Source organism: Dromaius novaehollandiae, unplaced genomic scaffold (genome assembly GCF_036370855.1).
Source record: "Dromaius novaehollandiae isolate bDroNov1 unplaced genomic scaffold, bDroNov1.hap1 HAP1_SCAFFOLD_37, whole genome shotgun sequence".
Taxonomy (NCBI): Eukaryota; Metazoa; Chordata; class Aves; order Casuariiformes; family Dromaiidae; genus Dromaius; species Dromaius novaehollandiae.
In genome coordinates this window covers 818,981-838,237 of record NW_026991398.1, presented here as the reverse complement: position 1 = coordinate 838,237, position 19,257 = coordinate 818,981, and the positions used below count along the sequence as shown (strand labels likewise).

General features: G+C 52.8%; 2 protein-coding genes across 2 annotated transcripts; one reads left to right on the top strand and one right to left on the bottom strand.

Annotated features, from left to right (window-relative positions):
- Window positions 1-11,612: 11,612 nt before the first annotated feature.
- On the top strand, window positions 11,613-12,530 carry LOC135326173 (olfactory receptor 14A16-like; the record flags this gene model as incomplete). Its single annotated transcript, XM_064504023.1, has 1 exon — window positions 11,613-12,530. A coding segment is annotated over one exon (918 nt), but the record flags the coding sequence as incomplete, so codon positions are not given.
- Window positions 12,531-18,003: 5,473 nt separating this feature from the next.
- LOC135326172 (olfactory receptor 14A16-like) lies at window positions 18,004-18,951 on the bottom strand. The gene has a single exon (XM_064504022.1). The coding sequence runs from the start codon at window positions 18,934-18,936 to the stop codon at window positions 18,004-18,006; it is 933 nt and encodes a 310-aa protein (XP_064360092.1). The 5' UTR covers window positions 18,937-18,951.
- Between the last annotated feature and the right edge of the window lie 306 nt (window positions 18,952-19,257).

Here is a 19,257-nt window from a genome sequence, read left to right as displayed (position 1 = left end):
ACTTGCAGGCACATGGCTTGGGTGTTGATTGTGAGGTCACTTCTGCCTGAGTACCTGTTTGGATAGCAGCAGGCATATGGCAAGTCCAGTCCTTTGGAGAGGCTGAAAGGACTGCTGCAGGCAGGTGGGCTTGGAAGTGGACTGTGAGGTTACTTGTAAAGGATCAGCTGGTAGGCCGAAAGAAGGCTGACTGGTGGGGACACTATGATGAGAGCAGTTATTTCTCAGAAGCACCTCGGATGGTAGGAGGCATGTGACCGTAAAGGTGAAAGTGATGTCACTTCTGTCTGTGCAGGTGATGGGCCAACAGCAGGTATATTGCTGGGAAAGTGGTGGTGAGGTCACTTCTGTCTCAGCCTCTGATAGGCTAGCAGCAGACTCATGGCTGGGGCATGTGCATGTGAGGTCACTCCTGCCCAAGCAGCTGGTAGACCAGTAGTAGGCACACGGATTGGATGTTCATTGTGAGGTGAATTGTCTGTAAGTGCCTGATAGGCCAGGAGCTGGCCTCTGGCTTGGTGATGTCTTTGCCATGTCCCTTCTTCTTGATGACCTGACTGGATAGCAGCAGCTCATTTGCTTGGATGCTCCTTGTGAGGTCACTGCTGATGTAGTACCTACTAGGCTACGCACAGGCATAGGGCGAGGATGCTGATTTTGTGGTCTCTCCTGTCCTTGCAGGTGCTAGGCCAGCAGCAGGGTCATGGCTTGGATGGTGACTGTGAGGTCACTTCTGCTGGAGGACCTGATTGGGTAGCAGCAGGCACATAGCTGGGTCTTCATGTCCATCAGGGAAGCTGAAAGGCCAGCAGCTGGCCCTGGGCTTGGAAGTTGATTGTGAGGTTCTTTGTATCTGATCAGCTGATGGGCCACTGAGAGGCTGATGGGCAGCAAGGTTATTCTTAGGTGAACTGTGTTTCAGAAGCTCCTAAGCTAAGAGGAAGACCATGGCTGTGAAGGCAACAGTGATGTCACTTCTGTCTCTGAAGATGGTGGACCAGTGGCAGCAGATGGGTGGGGAAGTGCCTGTGAGGTCACCTCTGTCTGTGCAGCTTAGAGGCCAGCCACAAGTATACAGCTCAGATGTTCATTGTGTGGTCACTTATAGCTGAGTAGCTGATAGGCCAGTAACAAGCACCTGGCAGTGAAGGTGACTGTGAGGTGACTGCAGTCTCAGCTCTTGATAGGCCATCAGGAGGCACAGGGCTTGGACGTTGATTGGGAAGTCACCTCTGCCGTAATACCTGATTGGATAGCAGCAAGCAAATAGCTGGGTCATGTCCATCAGAGAAGCAGAAGGGCCTGCAGCAGGCACCTGGGCTTGATAGATGATTGTGAGGTGACTTCTGCCTGAGCAGCTGATAGGTCAGCCTGTGGCTCAGGCCTCAGGCAGGTGTTTGTGAGGTCACTTCTGCCTGAGGCTGATTAGAGAGCAGGCACAGAGCCTGCTGACACAGAGCCTGCAGGCACAGAGCCCTCACCCTCCTGGAACGCTCTTCCCAGTGCAGCCCAGGGACAGCCTTTGCCACGAGGACACTTTTCTGCCTCACGCTGCTTCATGTTGTCTACCAAGACACCCAGGCCCTTTTCTGCCAAGCTGCTTTCCAGCCAGTCGGTCGACAGCCAGCATGTCCTGGTGCATGGGGTTCTTCTTCCTCATGTGCAAGACGTTGTATTTCACTTTGTGGAACTTCATGAGGTTCCTCTGTGCCCATTTCTCCAGACTGCTGAGGTCCCTCTGAATGGCAGGGCAAACATCAATTGTATCGTGTCTGTATTTTAGGACATCATTCTGTCTCAGCAGCTTGTAGGCCCTTAGGAGACACAGAACCATGCAGGTGACTGTGAGGTGACTTCTGTGTCTGCAGGTGATGGGCCAGGAGCAGGCACGTGGGTGGGAAACTGTCTGTGAGGTCATTTATGCCAGAGTGTCTGATAGGCCAGCAGAAGGCACATGGGTTGCATTTTGTGAGGTCGCTTCTCACCTCACTTAGTACCAGATTGGATGGCACCACGCGCATAGATGGATCATGTCCATCCAGGAAGCTGACATATTAGCAGCAGGCACCTAGGCTTGGAAGATGATGGTGAGGGTGCTGGTTTCTGACAGGCTCAGTCTCAAAATCTCAAAGGCCACTTTGAGGCACATGGCTGTGAAGGTGACTGTGAGGTCACTCCTGTCTCTGCAAGTGAGGGGCAAGGAGCAGGCACATGGGTGGGACCTCACAAGCAACACAGCAGCTGTGTCCCCTTTGCCTGCCTCTCCCCTTCCTTCCGCCCCATCTCGTCTTTTCTGGGATGAGTGTTGGTGTGATGTGCTTCTTGTCCTCAGAATGGCTCCTTCCAGATGTTGGCCAGTGAGCTTCCTCTAAAAGAAGTGACTTCACTGTCAACATCACAGCTGTGTCACCGTTGCCTTCCTCTTCTGCTGCCCTCTTCTGAGGCCTCCTGTCTTCTGGACCCCACCTTCAACATCCAAGCCATATCCCCTTTATTGGCATCTCCCTCTCCCCTGTTCCCATGGGATTACACACCTGTGGTGGACAGCTCATGTGGCAGGATGAAAATGGGCTCCTGGAGAAGGCAGGCTGGGACAGCGAGGAGGTGTGCTCTGTGCAAAGGGGTGTCTGGAGTGCACAGGGCTCTGCCTTGGAGATGGTGACGAGCCAGTCCAAAGCACTGCATCAATGGACCATAAGGCTGGTGGAAAACGGGCTGGACCATTGGGCCAAAATGCTGTAGTCAGTGGTGCAAGGCCCAGCTGGTGGCTGGTTGCTAGCAGCATCCCTCAGTGATTATCAACACATAGGGCAACACTGTTGAACGTCTTCATGAATGTCCTGGGCCATGGGATGGAGCACATTCTCAGCATGTTTGTGGACTATCTGCAACTGGGGCAAGCCCCTGAGCAAGCTCCTGTAGTTCCCTCTGAGTGAGTAGGGGGTAGGACTAGGTGATGTCCAGAGGTCTCGTCCACCCCAAGTGCTGCGATCCAGTGAATCTTTCCCTGGAGAGCTCTGTAAAGACAGAATAGTGAGAGGAAGAAGAAAGGACAGGAGGCATAAGACGACAGAGGAAATACATGCTTTTAAATCAAGTAGTTCCTCTGAACAGAGTTTCTCCATTCAGCGTGCTGGTAGCAAATGTATTGGGATGAATGACTGGACACAAATACATCTACTCAAAGAGCAGGAGTCAATACTGCATTGCATGCACTTGGTGCTGCTAATAAGAAGGAAAGAAAAGACTCATTACAACTGATAAAAAAATATTTGAACTTCTGGAAATGAGTATGTGTTCTTTTCAGTTTTTGCACAGAGTTATTTTTTGGACAGGTTTCAACTTATGGCTAATAATTTCCATTCAGGCCTTTATTTGTTTGCCCACATACAGAGGCTGTTGCTGCCTGAGATGCCTTGAGGTCTGTGTTCCTCTAAAGTGAAGTGCAGACAGCTGGGTTAGCCAGAGACATCTGCACTGAAGGGGTCTGGCATGGGGTGAGATCAGTCTCACCCTTGTTGTCACCTCAGATGGTGTCACACTTCATTGACGGCACAAGGAATGAAAAGGGAGTGTGGCTAGATTCACTGAGATACCTATAAGATGTCACTGTAACAGAGGTATGTTGAGATTTGTGCAAATTTGGACATCCAAAAAAACAGTGTTTCCTTGAAGCTGGTCACCCTCCTTTCTTCTGTCGGTCGAGAAAGCTCGCCATCTCAGAGTGTGACTCTCTCCGTGCAAAGAGTGAGGGGTGGCACGGACAGCCGTGGGCAGGGGGTGGGTTTGGGGGCCCTGGGTTCTGTGTGAGGCACAAAAATATCTTGTTTAATGGTGTAAGCCATGTTTTTGTCTGAAAAGGAAAGTGATTTCAGAACTGGGCTGGGATGCAGTCACAGGGTCATGGACATGTGGTGTCACTGCAGGTTGCCTGGTGCCCTCTGCCCAGCCTCCCTCTGCAGCTCCCAGGGGCTCTGGTCTCCCGCAGATCCCCTGCAAGCGCTGCCAGGCCCAGGCAGGTGCCTCAGAGACACCGGGGCCTCTCCAGGTGCCACTGGGTGCTTGTGGTTGGACATCTGAGCTCTGCCTGGACAGGTGATGAACTGTTTTCAACGTTAAAAAAGAATATAAGCCCACTTTCATCAGCTCAAGTGATTGACTAATTCTAATGTCGATGTTATCCTACGATGAAATAGTGGAAATCTTCAGGAAGGATATTAGTCTTGGGAGAAGAAATGTTGATAAGCCCTTGACCTTGTGTTTCCACTTCTCTGTCTATTAGGCTGTGGATGTAATCTCAGTAATCTCTCATTGTTTTTCCACATGCCCTGATTAACTTGATCATCTCTAAAGTCAACTTTGCATCAGATTATCCGGGCATGTGCAGTTTCCATAGTTTCCCAGTTTTCCTCTTCCCCTCATTCTTTATCCATTCAGATACCTCTCAACTCTCCAGTTGCTGCTTTACACTTCAGGGAGTCTAAAACTTGCCTCTACGTTCAGGAGTCTAATTGTCTCTTCAGCCAACTTCAGCCTTTCCTATATATCTGTCAAAAACATTTCAAGGAATGTTATTTCTTGTAGACTGTGGACCTCACTGGAGGCAACCTGGACTTGGCATACAGTTGAGGAGTGCATTTTATTTCTTATGACACTGGATTGAGTTTATTTTTGTTTGATTGCAATTGAGACGTCTCTTTGCAGCTAGTTCTCTATGGAAAGCAGGTAGGAATTGATGTACATGAGCTGTAACATTTAGCTACAGCCTTGAGTGGAAAAAGGTTAGATTTTTAGCAGGAGTGCTCTAAGTCCCCAGTGGCTGATGAGGGAACTGTCAGGGCTGGGGAGGTGGGGAGGAATCTTTTCCATGCATGTCTAACATCAAGGATGCTGCTTTTCCTACATGTCCAGACTTCAGTAGGAGACACTCTGGATCAGTATCAGTTGGAGAATGTCATATCACTCTAATTTGTAAGATGAAAAATACGGAAAAAACTTTAAAACCAGAAATTCTTTCTTTTTCAATACACTCCTGAAACCTCTCCAATTAACCACACAAGAATTGAAGTGCTGAAGAAAATTATGGGAAGAGTCATGGCTCCTTAGGGAGCTATGCATTTTAATGACCCCTCGGGTGTATTTGGTGCTGAGTCCATGAACCTCACAGGCTGAGAGGAGACTGAACAAACCTCTCAAGAAGTTGAAGTCAGAAGAAAATCCCAAAGTTTCTTGGAGTGTTAATGGGTCCCACTGAGGGCCATTAGCAAGGAAGACTCCCTGGGGGCTGATTAGAGCAGAAAGTTGGAGGCCCTGATTGCAGGCAGGCAAAGGCAATGTGCAGGTGCCTCTGATGCCAAGTCAACCTGGATGTGTGTTATCAAGCAGAGCAGCCAGGCACTGACAGCCAGCCCCTGGGTAGGGCGATCCTTTCCCCCATGTGTTGCCCAGGGCTGTTCCTGGGGGCAGTGCACAGGTCAGGGTGTGCAAGGCCAAATGCAGGACAACGATACAGCACATCTTGGGTCCCTGGGGGAAGGCAGGCAAAGAGGCCCTGGTGCCATAAGAAAAAGGTTTCTTCTCATAGGCCTCAATGGCAGAGACACCAGCCATAGCCAAGAGGACAAAGACCTCAGTTCTGTTGAAGGCTTTCAGCCTTGGCATTGTCCTCTGTCATCTCCACCACAGGCTGTCCTAAGCTGTCCCAAACCTGCACCTGTTTCCCTGCAGGCAGTAGACACCCAGCCTGCTTCCCCACCTTGCTCTCATACTGGGATTTCTCAGTCTTTACTGATGTGTCTCTGTCCTCGTTGGCTGTTCTTTGAAATGCAAAGCCAGGGGCTGATCACAGACTCCCTCTGGGTGACCTGTTGCACCACAGCACTACCCTTCAAGTGACCTTTCTTCTTCCAGACATCCAGTCTGTACCTTTCATCTGCAGTTTGTGGCTGTTTCCCCCTTTTGTGCTGTTTCCCACTACCAAGAAAAGCTCCATCATCTCTGAAACCACTCTTCAAGAAGTCACAGGCTACGCTACCCCTGTATTCCCCTTATCTCTAACACTTCACCAAGCTAAAGAAGCCCAGGTCCCTCAGCCTCTCCATACAGGCTATGTGCCTGAGGACAGAAACCCCATCTTGGCAGACCTCCTCCGGACTCTCTCCAGTTGCTCCCCATTCCTCCAGCACTGAGCAGCCCACACTGGGACACACTGTTCCAGATGTGGCCACTCCAGTGCTGAGCTAAGGGGGATAAGAAGTGCCCTTGCCCGGGTGGCCATGCTCTTCCTAATGCAATCCTGTATGCAGCTGGATTCATCTGTGGTGAGCACACATCAGTGGCTCATATGGCATCCCTCGTAACGTCCATGCCCTTCTCCTCGGGGTCACTCCTCTGCCAGTCAGATCTCTGCCAGTCCTGATGCGCGCGTTGTTCTGCCCTGCTGATGAGCCTTTCAAACAGGACAGGACGTGGGGTATACCCCTGCATACTCCACCTTTACCTGGCTTCCCAGTAAAGCATGACCATTCATGAAAACTCTTTGAGCTCGATCATCCAACTTGCCCCTCTGGATGTCTGCAGCGCATCCACTGCTCTCCTCTCCTCCACAACTGCAGGTCTTTTATCACAGAAGGCAATCAGGTTACTGAGGAATGATTTACCTTTAGTTAATCCATTCTGACTGTTCCCAAGCATCTTCTTCATGTGCCCAGAAAGGTGATTGGAGAGGCTCCATGACACATGCCTCACCAACAGGACGCTGAATGGCCTGCAACTCCCTGGTTTATCCTTGTGGCCTTTCTTGAAGATGGGCACAGCATATTCCTTTTTCTGTTCACTGGGACCTCCCCGATCTCCACAACCTTTCAAAGATGACAGAGAGCAGCCTTGCTGTCATAGCAGCCAGTTCTCTCCATGTCCTTGGATGCCAGCCCTCTAGTCCCATAGACTTGTATGGGTTGAGTTCTAGAGACTTTGGCTCTGCGGATTGGTTTTCTCCTCAGGACTCCTGAATCAAGACACAACAATTCGGGAGACCTTGCTGATGAAGGCTGAAGCCAGGAAGGACTTCCTCAGACCTATCTACATTTGCTTTTGCTAGAATCCCTGCCCCTTTCAGCAATGAGCCCATATTTCCTTTTTGATTCTTTTACTGTCACACTGCACTGAAGCAGTAGCAGCTCTTCTTCCTGTTCTTCACATCCCCTGCAAGTGTCTCTGTCCCAGGGGAGCTTTGGCTTCCTTAACACCATCCCTACTTTGCTGGACAGTATTTCCAAATTCCTCCTTTCCAGCCTCTGCCTTCTTCCCCTTTGCATAGGCTGCCTTATTACCCTGGAGCTCACGTGGGAGCTCCCTGTTTAGCCACGCTGGGGTCCAGAGATGTCTACTGATTTTACAAACTGTTTGTATGGAGCATTCTTGTGCTTGAAGGGTGCTGTCCTTAATGACCTGGTGGCTCTCCTGAGCTCCTCTGCCTTTCCGAGCTGCCTCCCTTGGTCCATCCCATGGAGGAGCTCCATACATCCAAGATGCCCCTTCACATACAGGGCATCTCCCTCCTGATCTTCCCTGGTGGCCTCTCCTGAAGAACTTGTACCCTGCCATTGAAGACTCCATCATGCGAGTGATCCCACCACATCTCTGGTATTCCAACCATGTGGCAGTTCCGTGACAGCTTGTGCATCTCCATTTGTTCCTGCCTCCACCCCAGGTTGCATGTGCTTGCATACATTTTGGCCCTGGGCCTGGGCAGCCTGTGACTCAGGCACCCTGTGCTCATCATTCGCCTAGTCCCTGTTCATATCATCTGGCAGGGTGAGAAGACGTTCAGGGGGAGGACAGCTAGAAGGATTTGAGAGGGCAGAGACTGGAACGGAGACCTTGGTGTGATGGGCCTCCCTTTTATGCAGCACACTTGGATGTAGACTGGATGGACTTTCCCTAAAGGCAGTGGTGAGATTCATTTGTTTGGGCACAGGCAGGAAACCCAAGATGCCCCAGGGCACTTGCCCAGCATGCACTCCAAAGGGGCATAGTCTTCCTATAGGTCCCATGCTGTATCTGCTAGAGACATGGTTGTGTTGGACACCCCAAGCATCTGAAATGGCCCTGCAGCCTATTTCTATGTCATTAAATCAAGTGTCTGCACTGAATTACGATAGCTGTTTGTAACATTGGAATCTTCATATGTCTCAGCTTCCTAGTGAGTGGGGCTCTTAATTGTAGTAGGCATCTAGTATCATTTCAGATATCCACTAAATTCCCCAACTGGCCCCCACCTGATGCTCTAGGAGGATGCAGGTCTCCCAGTTGCTCCGTCAGAGCAAGCAGACACTGGCACATGCCTTCAACCACCTCTGTGTGAGCAACTGACTCTCATCCTTCATCTCCAGTGATTACAATGGGAGCTTAGACAAGGAGCTCATGTGCAGACCTCTATGTTCTGCTCACTTCAGTTTTGGCAAGGGGAATCCCACCTCCTCTGTGTTTGTGGAGTTCACGGGAAGGATCTAATCCCACTACATCCCAGGGGCTTCTAAATGGGCATGAGATGCCCAGACTGACTCATCTGAATCAACACCTGAACCATGTGTCAATGAGCTCCCTTCTTGTCCCTGTCTAGGTGTCCTGCCTAGTGAAGAGATGTGAACCGGGGCTTCCAGAGTGGGACATTTCCATCTCTCATAGACAGCCATCCTCTGAAGAAATAAGTTGCAATGTTGGAATCCATCTCTCTCCACTCTTTAGAAAAGGACAATAGGTGAATATTTTAGTTTTTTGCAGTGAACATTTCCCAGGAGGAGGGAGCACAAGGGACAGGGAAATCTAGGCCTTCAGTTGGGCCTCTGCTCCTGAGTGGGGCCAGGCTCCTGGGATGGAGGGAGCTCATGGCAACCTGGCAGCACTGCCCAGAGGCAGCTGTGTGCAGGAGCAGCTCCTCTGCAAGGAGCAGCAGGGCTGCGGGCACTGCCTGCTGCTGCTGACATGAGATGAGATGAGAGAAGGCAGAGAGAAGTGCAAGGCAGTGTGGAGTGGGAGGACAGAGGAGAGCTGCTTGTGGGAGAAATCTTCACAGCCCTTGACACGGTAAGTCTCTGGCTGCAGGGCGATGCTACTGAGGTTCTTGGAGGGGTCTTCTGAACCCAGCCCATCTGCTGGATTGCTCTTCTGGTTCCTCTAGTGCACAGCAAGAGGGGGAGATGCTTCAGAGCAGGCATTCCCTGCCACACTGTCACAGGGACAGGGCATCCTGCTCCCTTCTCCCAGGGATGGCTGCAGGGCTGTGAAGCCTGGGTGTGCACATATGTCTGACCAGGACTGTAATTCAGGGCAGTGTCCCTGTGCCCCAGGGTGCTGTGTGCCTCCGGCAGTGTCTTTGCCTCCTGTGAGGGTCAGCACTCAGCCTGCCCAGGGAGCTCCCCATGGCATTGTGGGGAGAAGCTCTGGGTTGGAGGAGAGACCCCCGGCAGGGCAGGTTCATTCTCCTGCTGAGAGGGTGCTGTGTGGATCAGGGCTGCTCACAGCTCTAGCTCACCCTGAGCACAGTCCTGAGGGGACTTTTCAAGAGGGAGCTCAGGCACGGGCTTCTTAAAATGGAAGGAGCTTCCCTTTCAGGGTGCATGCCTTCAGTTCCCTAACTTTTGCAGGGAGACGAAAGGAAAGAGTTTTCTGCTTTGACAAAGAACTGGGACTCCTAAACCTTCACTCTCAGAGATCAGTAGGTCTATGAAAAAACAGAAAAAGTCCCTTCATCCTCAGCCAGACTACAGACAGCATTGTCATCACCTTTATGGCATTATCAGGGTTTATGTGATGTGCTCCTTCAGACTTTTGAGCACAGCAATGCGCCTGACCAGTGCCCTGAAACCTCCTGGGAGGTTTCTGTAGGGCAGAACTGAGCACACAGAGGGTGGAACAGGGTCTGGGAGCACTGACCGGGAAAAGATGTTGGGAGAGAGAAAGAGCTGCCAGCAGGGACAGCTCCAGGCAGCAGAGACGGGCAGGGAATGAGAGGGAACTGCTAAGAGAATCATCCTGGGAGGATGGATTTGGGCAAGTCATGGTGACTTCCTCTGCTGCAGATACCTTCCTTGGAGCAAGCTCCCTGTGTCTCCTCTCTCACCCAGCAGAGCCTCTGCCCTCACAGTCATGGGGTCCAGGGCATGAACCACCTCCTCTGCAGCCAGACCTCTGCCAGAGGAGAGGAGCCTCTCTCCTGCCACGGGCCCATTTTGTCCTGCCCGATGAATGTGGCCATCTGCAAGGGGGCATGCCCAGATGGGTAAGATGAAGGCTTTCCCAAGTGCCTGTCTGTCTGTCTCTCCTTGCCTCTATTGGCAGCAGGATCACAGTGTTGCTCCTTGTTTCCCCTGCTGTCTGTGCTGCTCATGTTCCTCTCTTGGGCTCTCTGGGGTTGGTGGGTTTCGGCTGTGGTTCAGACACCAACACTGCAAGTTGGGGAACAGCGGGGTCTGCATGGGAGTGAGCTGTCCCCAGCCTCCTTGAAACCTGTGAGGCTGGGAAATGAGCTGACCTTACCATGCTCTTCATCACTGTCTCCATGTCTGGCCTGAGAGAGAACAGATTGGAACTCTTCCCTTAAAACCCGAAATCCTCCAGTCTCAGCTCAGTGTGTTTTCTTTCTGAGAGGAACGTCTGAGTGTGATTGTCCTTCGGTTGAGAGAGGTGCAAGCAGAGGTGGGTAAGGGGCAAGACTCATTGACAGACCACATCCCGTGACTCTGTACAAAGTCATAGCGAGCCCTTTTTTCCCCTTGCGATGCACAAGTGCTCATGCTGAGAACAATCAAGATGCCAAAGATTTCTGCCCTGTCAAGGAATGCTCCCACAGTGAGATGGAGGCATCTAAAAACTAAATCCACCTATGACTAGATCTCTGCTGCAGGTCGTTTTTGGTAAAAAAGAGGTGTCTAAAAGTGGAACAGCCCTTCCACATAAGGGTTGGACATACTCTGCTGCAGGATGTGTGCATCAGATCTAGTCACCTCCCACTCCCACTACGGTGCCTGGAAGTAAAGCACAGATGATAAACTGACCTGAGGAGAGGGTCCATCTCATTGGGACAGAGACATCTAGAAAGGGTCAGTTCAGCCCCTCCTTCACTTGCCTGTTTCTCTCCCTTGCTCGAGTGGGATCTGATGTGATTGATTCAGATACAGACACCTCTGTACATGAGGGCAAGGTTGGGCCAGATGAATGCCTCTGAGAGAGAGCTGGCATGAGAGCTGTATTCATCTCTCGTTCCAGTAAATAGAGAATATTCCCACTGTGTCCCTGGACCAAGTCCCCTTTCTGCATGTCACAATGACCATTTTCTGTTATCCCACCAAATACATGCAGGTGACTGATACCTCCATTTCCATCCTCTAGCAGAGCAGAACTGAATCCTCTGGAGACCATGGGCGTTACATGTCATGTTCAGTCAGCATGAACCAGAGCTCCAGACAGAACGCTGAATGAATGTGAGGTACAGAGAAAATGGGGGGATTTCTATTACAAATGGAATGGGTTTGGCTCAGAGAAGACTGCTGTAACTTGCCAATGTCTTTTCCCCCAAAGCTGAGAGGGAGCAAATGTCCAACGGTAGCTCCTTCAACGAGTTCCTCCTCCTGGCATTTGCAGACACACGGGAGCTGCAGCTCTTGCACTTCTCGCTCTTCCTGGGCATCTACCTGGCTGCCCTCCTGGGCAACGGCCTCATCATCACAGCCATAGCCTGCGACCACCACCTCCACTCCCCCATGTACTTCTTCCTCCTCAACCTCTCTCTCCTCGACCTTGGCACCATCTCCACCACTGTCCCCAAATCCATGGCCAATTCCCTGTGGGACACCAGGGCCATTTCCTACTCAGGATGTGCTGCCCAGGTCTTTTTCTTTGTCTTCTTTATGTCAGCAGAGTATTCTCTCCTCACTGTCATGGCCTATGATCGCTACGTTGCCATCTGCAGACCTCTGCACTACGGGACCCTCATGGGCAGCAGATCTTGTGTCAAAATGGCAGCAGCTGCCTGGGGCAGTGGGTTTCTCTATTCTGTGCTGCACACTGCTAACACATTTTCAATACCACTCTGCCAAGGCAATGTCGTGGAACAGTTCTTCTGTGAAATCCCCCAGATCCTCAAGCTCTCCTGCTCAGACGCCTACCTCAGGGAAGCTGGCCTTCTTGTGGTTAGTATGTGTTTAGTGTTTGGGTGTTTTGTTTTCATTGTGCTGTCCTACGTGCAGATCTTCACTGCTGTGCTGAGGATCCCCTCTGAGCAGGGCCGGCACAAAGCCTTTTCCATGTGCCTCCCGCACCTGGCCGTGGTCTCCCTGTTTGTCAGCACTGGCCTGTTTGCCTACCTGAAGCCCCCCTCCCTCTCCTCCCCAGCTCTGGACCTGGTGGTGACTGTTCTGTACTCGGTGGTGCCTCCAGCAGTGAACCCCCTCATCTACAGCATGAGGAACAAGGAGCTCAAGGAGGCACTGAAGAAACTGATTCAAGTGGTACTAGTTCAGCAGCAATAAGCTGCCCAACTCTCTTCACAAGTCATCTCCAGTTTATCTCAGGCAACTCTCTTGTTTTGCACTTTCTGTCTGTGATACTCCTGTTTGTGCACAAATATTTGAATGCATCCCACTTCTCCAGAGATACAAACCCCATCTGTCCGACTGAGAGGCCTTCTGTAAATCTGCCCCTCACTGTGTCAGAGCTGACCGCTCATGTAGCATCTCTGTAATAAAAGGGGATTTTTCTCAGTACTCTGCCTATACGATGGGCTCTTCTTCCCATCTGGAGCCAAGAATGCGCTCAGGGAATTGCACCTGAAAAGGCCCTGTTGCTGTGCCTGGGTTTTGCATGGGCTTAGGGGCATCAGCTCATAGAGTGATGTGTTAGGGAATGAGGGCTGGATTCAGCTGTCCCCTGCGGGTGCCCAGTTCCCCTGGAGGGGGTGAGTGGTCAAGAGGTCTCTGCCGGGGACTGTCCCACATATTACAGGGCTGGTGACAGATGCCATTCCTGCTGGAAGGAGATATGAAGCCACCCAGGGAGCACAGAGGATCTCCAGGGCCAGCATGTGCCTGGAGTGGGCAGGCTGCTCAATCCCTGGGGCCACAGGAGTTGCCAGAGGGGCTGCAGGCAGCCAGGGTTAAGGATTGCTGGTCATGAGAGCAGTGGAGACATGGAGTGCCTGGCCTCCATTGCCTTGTGCCATTGCTGGCCCCCAGGTGTGGGGCTGATGGGGAGGCTGACACCCCTCTCTGCCCCCCAGCAGCTGCTGTGGCCTGCAGAGGGGCTGGGGCTGTGGGGTGAGTGCCCAGAGCTCTGCAGCCCCCTGCCACAGGCACTGCTGTGGGGCCACCCCAGCCTGGGCTGCTGTGCTGGGTGGGCTGGGGAGAGGGCAGGGGAGGTGGGAGAGCTGGGGAGGGTCTGGGCTGGTCTGGAAAGGGCCTGAGAGAGTAAAAATGCCAGCAGGCAGCTCTTGTGTGTGAAGGGCAGTGTGGGAGCACACAGCTGTGTGCTTGCAGGCAAATGCAGGTCTGCTGGGAAAGGCAGCAGGACATGGCGGGTGCAGGAGAGGAGAGCCCAGGTAGTTCCCTATGCTGCATGCTGTCATGGCAAGGCAGGAAAGGGAGTGTCCGACACCTGCATAGAGGGACACTCAAGGTTCATGAGAGATTAATCAGGACAGATTTAATAGAAGACTTATACTCCAAACTACCTGGGAAGCCCTGGGAACTGCCCAGGGGGGTCACTGATGGACCTCTGTGTATCTTCAGGGCCCCTTAAATCTGCTAAAACTATTTCCTTATCTCAGTTATGCTAAGCTTGAGCAGCTACTGGCTGCGAAGCAGCTGGACATTGTTGACAAAATGGAATATGCATGTCTGACCTTTGACGGGAATTCGATCAGCGTGCAGAGAGCACATGCTGGGGCTGCAATCACACAGCCTGCCAGTCCCCTGCCTCCTCACCAGATCTCCTGCAGGTGCAGGACACTACACATGCACACGCTAGGGAAGCTGCCCCATGGTCATCGTCCCATATCAGCCCTTCCAGCGCTGGCTGCACACCCCAGCTGTGGGGTGGTCCATGGCCAGCTCCGTCCTTCTGCATGTCTCCATATCCCAACGGAGAGGAAAAGGCCAGCCTTGCATGGCCTCTCTTTTGCACCGGACCATGGCAGATCCCAGAGCATGGCTGTCTGCTGACCCCCGAGTGGGGCACAGCCCGGGATGGGCAGGGGCCGGGTGCTCAGATCCCCCAGACTCTGGGGGATCATTTAATAGTCATTTAATAATAACCCAGCCCTTTTGATGTCAGAGGTCTCTGGTGCCAGGTCCACCTCAGCCTGCTCCTGAAAGGCTTCAGCACAGCCCTTGAGGGAGCTGGAGCTGCCTCAGGCCTCAGGGCAGTCTGGCAGCAGGAGGGTTTGACATGGGCACAGCAGCAGTGGTTCCGGGAGCAGGGAAATTGGGGTGAAGACCCCTGCCCTCAGCTGCACAGCCAAGGCACTGGATGGGTGATGCTTTTGTGGCCGGCCAGGCTCCAGGTGCAGGGTAGATGTCAGCTCAAGGGTAGGAGTGCCGCGATGGACTTCAGCGCAGCCGTGACCATGGTGAAGGCAAGTGGGCAGACCCAGACATGTGCAACTGCAAAGGCTGCATGTAGAAAAGGCACTGTGGGGTTGGTGAAGGCCCTCCCTCTCCTCCCTATGGGGAAGGGTATCCCCAGGCGATGCTGGACTCTGGCTGACAGGAGGGGAGCACAGGGCAGGGCAAGAGAGGCAGATGGAGGCTCCTGGGATGCATGAGGGAGTTTTCCAAAGCCCAGGGCTGAGCCAGGCACCTTTGGATCTTCCCCCTGCTGCTCTCCCATCTGTGCTTGTTCTGCCCTGCTCTAGGAGCTCTCACCCCCTGCCAGCCATGCCAGAGCAGAGGTTGAGCAAGAATTCATGGAGTCACAGAGTTTTGGTGGGAAGGGACCTCTGGAGGTCTCCAGTCCAACCTCCCGTGCAAAGCAGGGCTGGTTGGAGCCCTTCAGTCTTGTCTGGCCATTGCTGGACTGTGCCTGACCCCAGTTACCATCCCCAAACCTGCTCTGCTCCTCTTGTCCAAGCACTATGGGACAGCACCCCTTGTCAGTGGGACCCTGCCCTGCCTGCCTTGCCAGCACCCTTGGCTCCCGGCTCTGCTTCCCACATGGAGCAGCCCCGCTCCTGGTGCTCCTGACAACATGCTCTTTGCAGTAGGAGCCCTGTCACAAATGGTGCATAAACACTCGAGCTCTGACACAGAAAAGCCTCCTCTCCTAACTATGCATCATAAAATCAGACCCAAGTGCCTGTGCTTGCTTTTTCACCCAGCTCAGACTTTCTGTGCAGTGTTACCTGGGTAGGGGGTCCAAATCCAAAGCACTCCTTGCAACATCGAATTGGCTGTCAGGCAAGGGTTGCTGCTGTGGGCATATACGGTCACCTTCTGTACCTACAACCTTCTCTGGGATCTGCACAGTCCCAGCTTCCCTTGCCAAGGCTTTCTTGACAGTAGTACAGACACAGGTCTGAGGTAAAGATGAGGAGTCAGCTCAGCAGGACAGTGACAGGGTAAGGTCAGGATCTGAGAGGTTCGGGCCAGGCACAGCCATGTCCACAGCATCACTCCGGCAAGGCCCAAGGACAAAGGGATCATCTCCCCAGCAAGGGGGATGAGGCCCCGCAATGAGGCCAGTCACTCTCTGTCTCCCCTGCTCTTGTGCCCAGCAGATCCCCCTCCCTCTCTGCCTGCAGCCCCTCCATGCCCACCCCGCTGCCCAGCACAGCACCAGAGCCCTGGCCCTGCAGCCCCTCCGGCAGCTCCTGCTGCCCCAGAGACAGAGCAGCCTGCCCCAAGCTGGTGCACAGAGAAACCTGCTTCTCCTTCTCATTTCCTATGTCTGAATGCTGCCCTGCTTTTCTCCTGGGACATCCCTGCTCCCCAGAGAGCCTTGCCCCAGGTCAGTGTGTCTGTGCTGGCCTGGCCATTCCTGCACCCCTGCCCTGTGCTCCCTGCAGAGCCCCAGGCTGGCGGTGCTGCTCTGCAGAGTGAGCGGCTGTGGGGCCACAGGGTGACTCCTGACTCAGCTCTGGCCGTGCTGGTCAGGGCAGGAAGCAGACCCAGCTGGACAGGGATCACTGATACTCCTGACGCGTGTCTGTGCTCATGGATGGTGCTCGGAGTGACCCAGGACATTTGCAATTGCAGATGTGTTTGGGTGGGCACTAGCTCCAGCCTGTGGTGTTTCACTGCAGGTGCAGGAATCACTCTCCAGTGCCCCTTCCCTGGGACTCCTGGGTCCCCACTGCCTCTCCTGCAATTGCAGAGCCCTCGTTTCCCCATGCATACCTGGATTTAGTGCTTTACCTTCTCGTTACTGCACCATGGACCATCCCTCACTTTGTGAGGCTGCAATCACAGCCCACCCCATGGGACACGCTGTCCCTGGAGATCCCCTGAGCTCTCCTGAAGGCTCAGATTCCCCTCCAGAAGGATGGGCATCTCTCATCAGCACTGTCACCCATGGGACAGCCCCAGGCAGGCATTTCAGAGACCATTCCCCCTCCCCACTGGCACTGGTCACTGAGAAATGAGCTCTGAGTGCAGCCCTCAGTTGCTAACAGATCACCCAGGGACTCTGAGCTCGTCCCCTAGAACCCCTGGAGTTCACAAGCAGAACACCAACCTCTTAGCGGTGCAATCCCTGGGGCGTATTTTTGACTCCATCTTCTGAAGAAAGGACAGACTTCAGGCACGTCACAGGGGAGATCCCCTTTTATTACAGAAATGTCATTGTGGAGATCAGGTCTGGCATAAGGGTGCCCATTGCCTAGTACTGCCTGTACTTCCTGGACACACGCACATGGAAACACAAGCCTACCACCACCAGGTCATGAGAACTCCTGGGCCATATCCACAGCACAGAGCACAGAAGGCCAGCATGGAAATGAAGAGAAAACTCTGAAAAGAGGAAGTCCTGCTGCTGTGGGTGGATGTGTCTCCAGGAAAGCTGCAGCCCCCCCAGGAAGGCTGCAGTGAGGAAATGCCTGCTGTGGCAGTGGGGGGATGATACTGCCAAGCACGGGGTCTGTCCCCACAAGCTGCTGCCTGACTCCCCTCCCCTCCCCTCCCCCTCCACCTGTGGTGTTGGAGCGCTTTAGAGGGAAGGGACCAGCCCACAGTGACACTTGGCTGCCACCCTCACAGCAGAAGGGTGTGAGATCACACCCTGACTGTGACCCAGGGGACATGGGACCCATGGTCTCACCCGGCCGGAACTCATCTGAGCCTGACTCTGTGCCCCTGAGCTCCCTTGGTGTCAGCGCCAGAAGAGACACTGCAAAGGGAAACTCTCCTCATTGCACTGGGGCATCCGAGGGAGCTCAGACTAGGGGGCTCTGAGGTTCCCCAGTCGCTGCTGATGAAGGGGGAAACCGGGCTTCCTGCTTCAACACCGTCCCTGGGTCAGATTCAAATGAGAGATTCTTGAGTAGACATAACTGTTGGGGAATGGCTTGAGGAACAGCGACACAGTTCTATGGAGATGCTTGTATAGGTGCTAGCTTGAGGAAAATTACAGAGGTTTTGAACTTTACTTGACCTTTAGTTACAGCACAGTGTAGGTAACAAACAGCACACCAGTAATGGACACTGGAAGTCCCTGGCAGTCGGCCAAGAGACTTGTCAGGAGGGCGTGTACAATTCTTATCCAATGGATGTGCGCCAAGTATGTAATCGAGAGTCGAATGAGCTGTATAAGCTGTGCTTGTTACCAATAAAGTTGAAGCTTGTTTATCACCCATATTGGGTTGTCTCTTGCTTCCCTCGTCCGTCCTGCCCTGACACATAACATGAACCTGATTTTTTTTTTAAAGCAAAAAGAGAAAAATAAGAAAGAAAGAAATGCAAAACACACAGATTTGATGGGAGGTACCCTGAGGAATTGATGCAAAATGGACAGTTATCAGTGCTGAGACTGGGCCCATTGAATCAGTTTCTTCAGGGCATCCTTGAGCTCCTTGTTCCTCATGCTGTAGATGAAGGGGTTCACTGCCGGAGGCACCACCGAGTACAGAACAGACACCACCAGATCCAGAGCTGGGGAAGAGAGGGAGGGGGGCTTCAAGTAGGCAAACATGCCAGTGCCGACAAACAGGGAGACCACGGCCAGGTGAGGGAGGCACATGGAAAAGGCTTTGTGCCGGCCCTGCTCAGAGGGGATCCTCAGCACAGCAGTGAAGATCTGCACGTAGGACAGCACAATGAAAATGAAACACCCAAAAGCTAAACAAAGACTAACAACAAGAAGGCCAAGTTCCCTGAGGTAGGCATCTGTGCAGGAGAGCTTAAGGATCTGGGGGATTTCACAGAAGAACTGGTCCACTGTGTTGCCTTGGCAGAGTGGTATTGAAAATGTGTTAGCAGTGTGCAGGAGAGCATTGAGAAAACCACTGGCCCAGGCAGCTGCTGCCATTCTGACACAAGCTCTGCTGCCCAGGAGGGTCCCATAGTGCAGGGGTCTGCAGATAGCGACAAAGCGGTCATAGGCCATGACTGTGAGAAGATAATAGTCTGCTGAACATAAGAAAAAGAAGGAAAAGAGCTGGGCAACACATCCCGGGTAGGAAATGGCCCTGGTGTCCCACAGGGAATTGGCCATGGATTTGGGGACCGTGGTGGAGATGGAGCCAAGGTCGAGGATGGAGAGGTTGAGGAGGAAGAAGTACATGGGTGTGTGGAGGTGGTGGTCGCAGGCTACGGCTGTGATGATGAGGCCGTTGCCCAGGAGGGCAGCCAGGTAGATGCCCAGGAAGAGCGAGAAGTGCAAGAGCTGTAGCTCCCGTGTGTCTGCGAAACCCTGGAGGAGGAACTCACTGAAGGAGGTGTCGTTGGACATTGGCTCCCACTAGGCATGGGGGACTGTCCAAAGAGAAAAATAGAGGGACATGTTAGGAGAGACTTTTAAAGGAAAATGAATAAATTAATAAAACATTCCATTTCTCATTAAAATCCCACATTGCTTCTCTCTTTATAGGGAAGCCCTTTGCCCACTTCCCTTGCTTGAGTTCTGGTTTGTGCTGGCTGAGAGTGTCATGAGGAGCAGGGACATTAGCCCACGCGCTCCGGTAGAGTCCGCCCTGCCGTACCTGAAGAGGGTTCATTGGAATGGGGGTGACTAGCTCTGACATTCACAATTTCTGTCAAATGAAATCCACTC

Coding starts and splice junctions, on each gene's coding strand:
- LOC135326172 (XM_064504022.1), bottom strand. CDS start 18,936: ATGTCCAACGACACCTCCTTCAGTGAGTTCCTCCTCCAGGGTTTCGCA.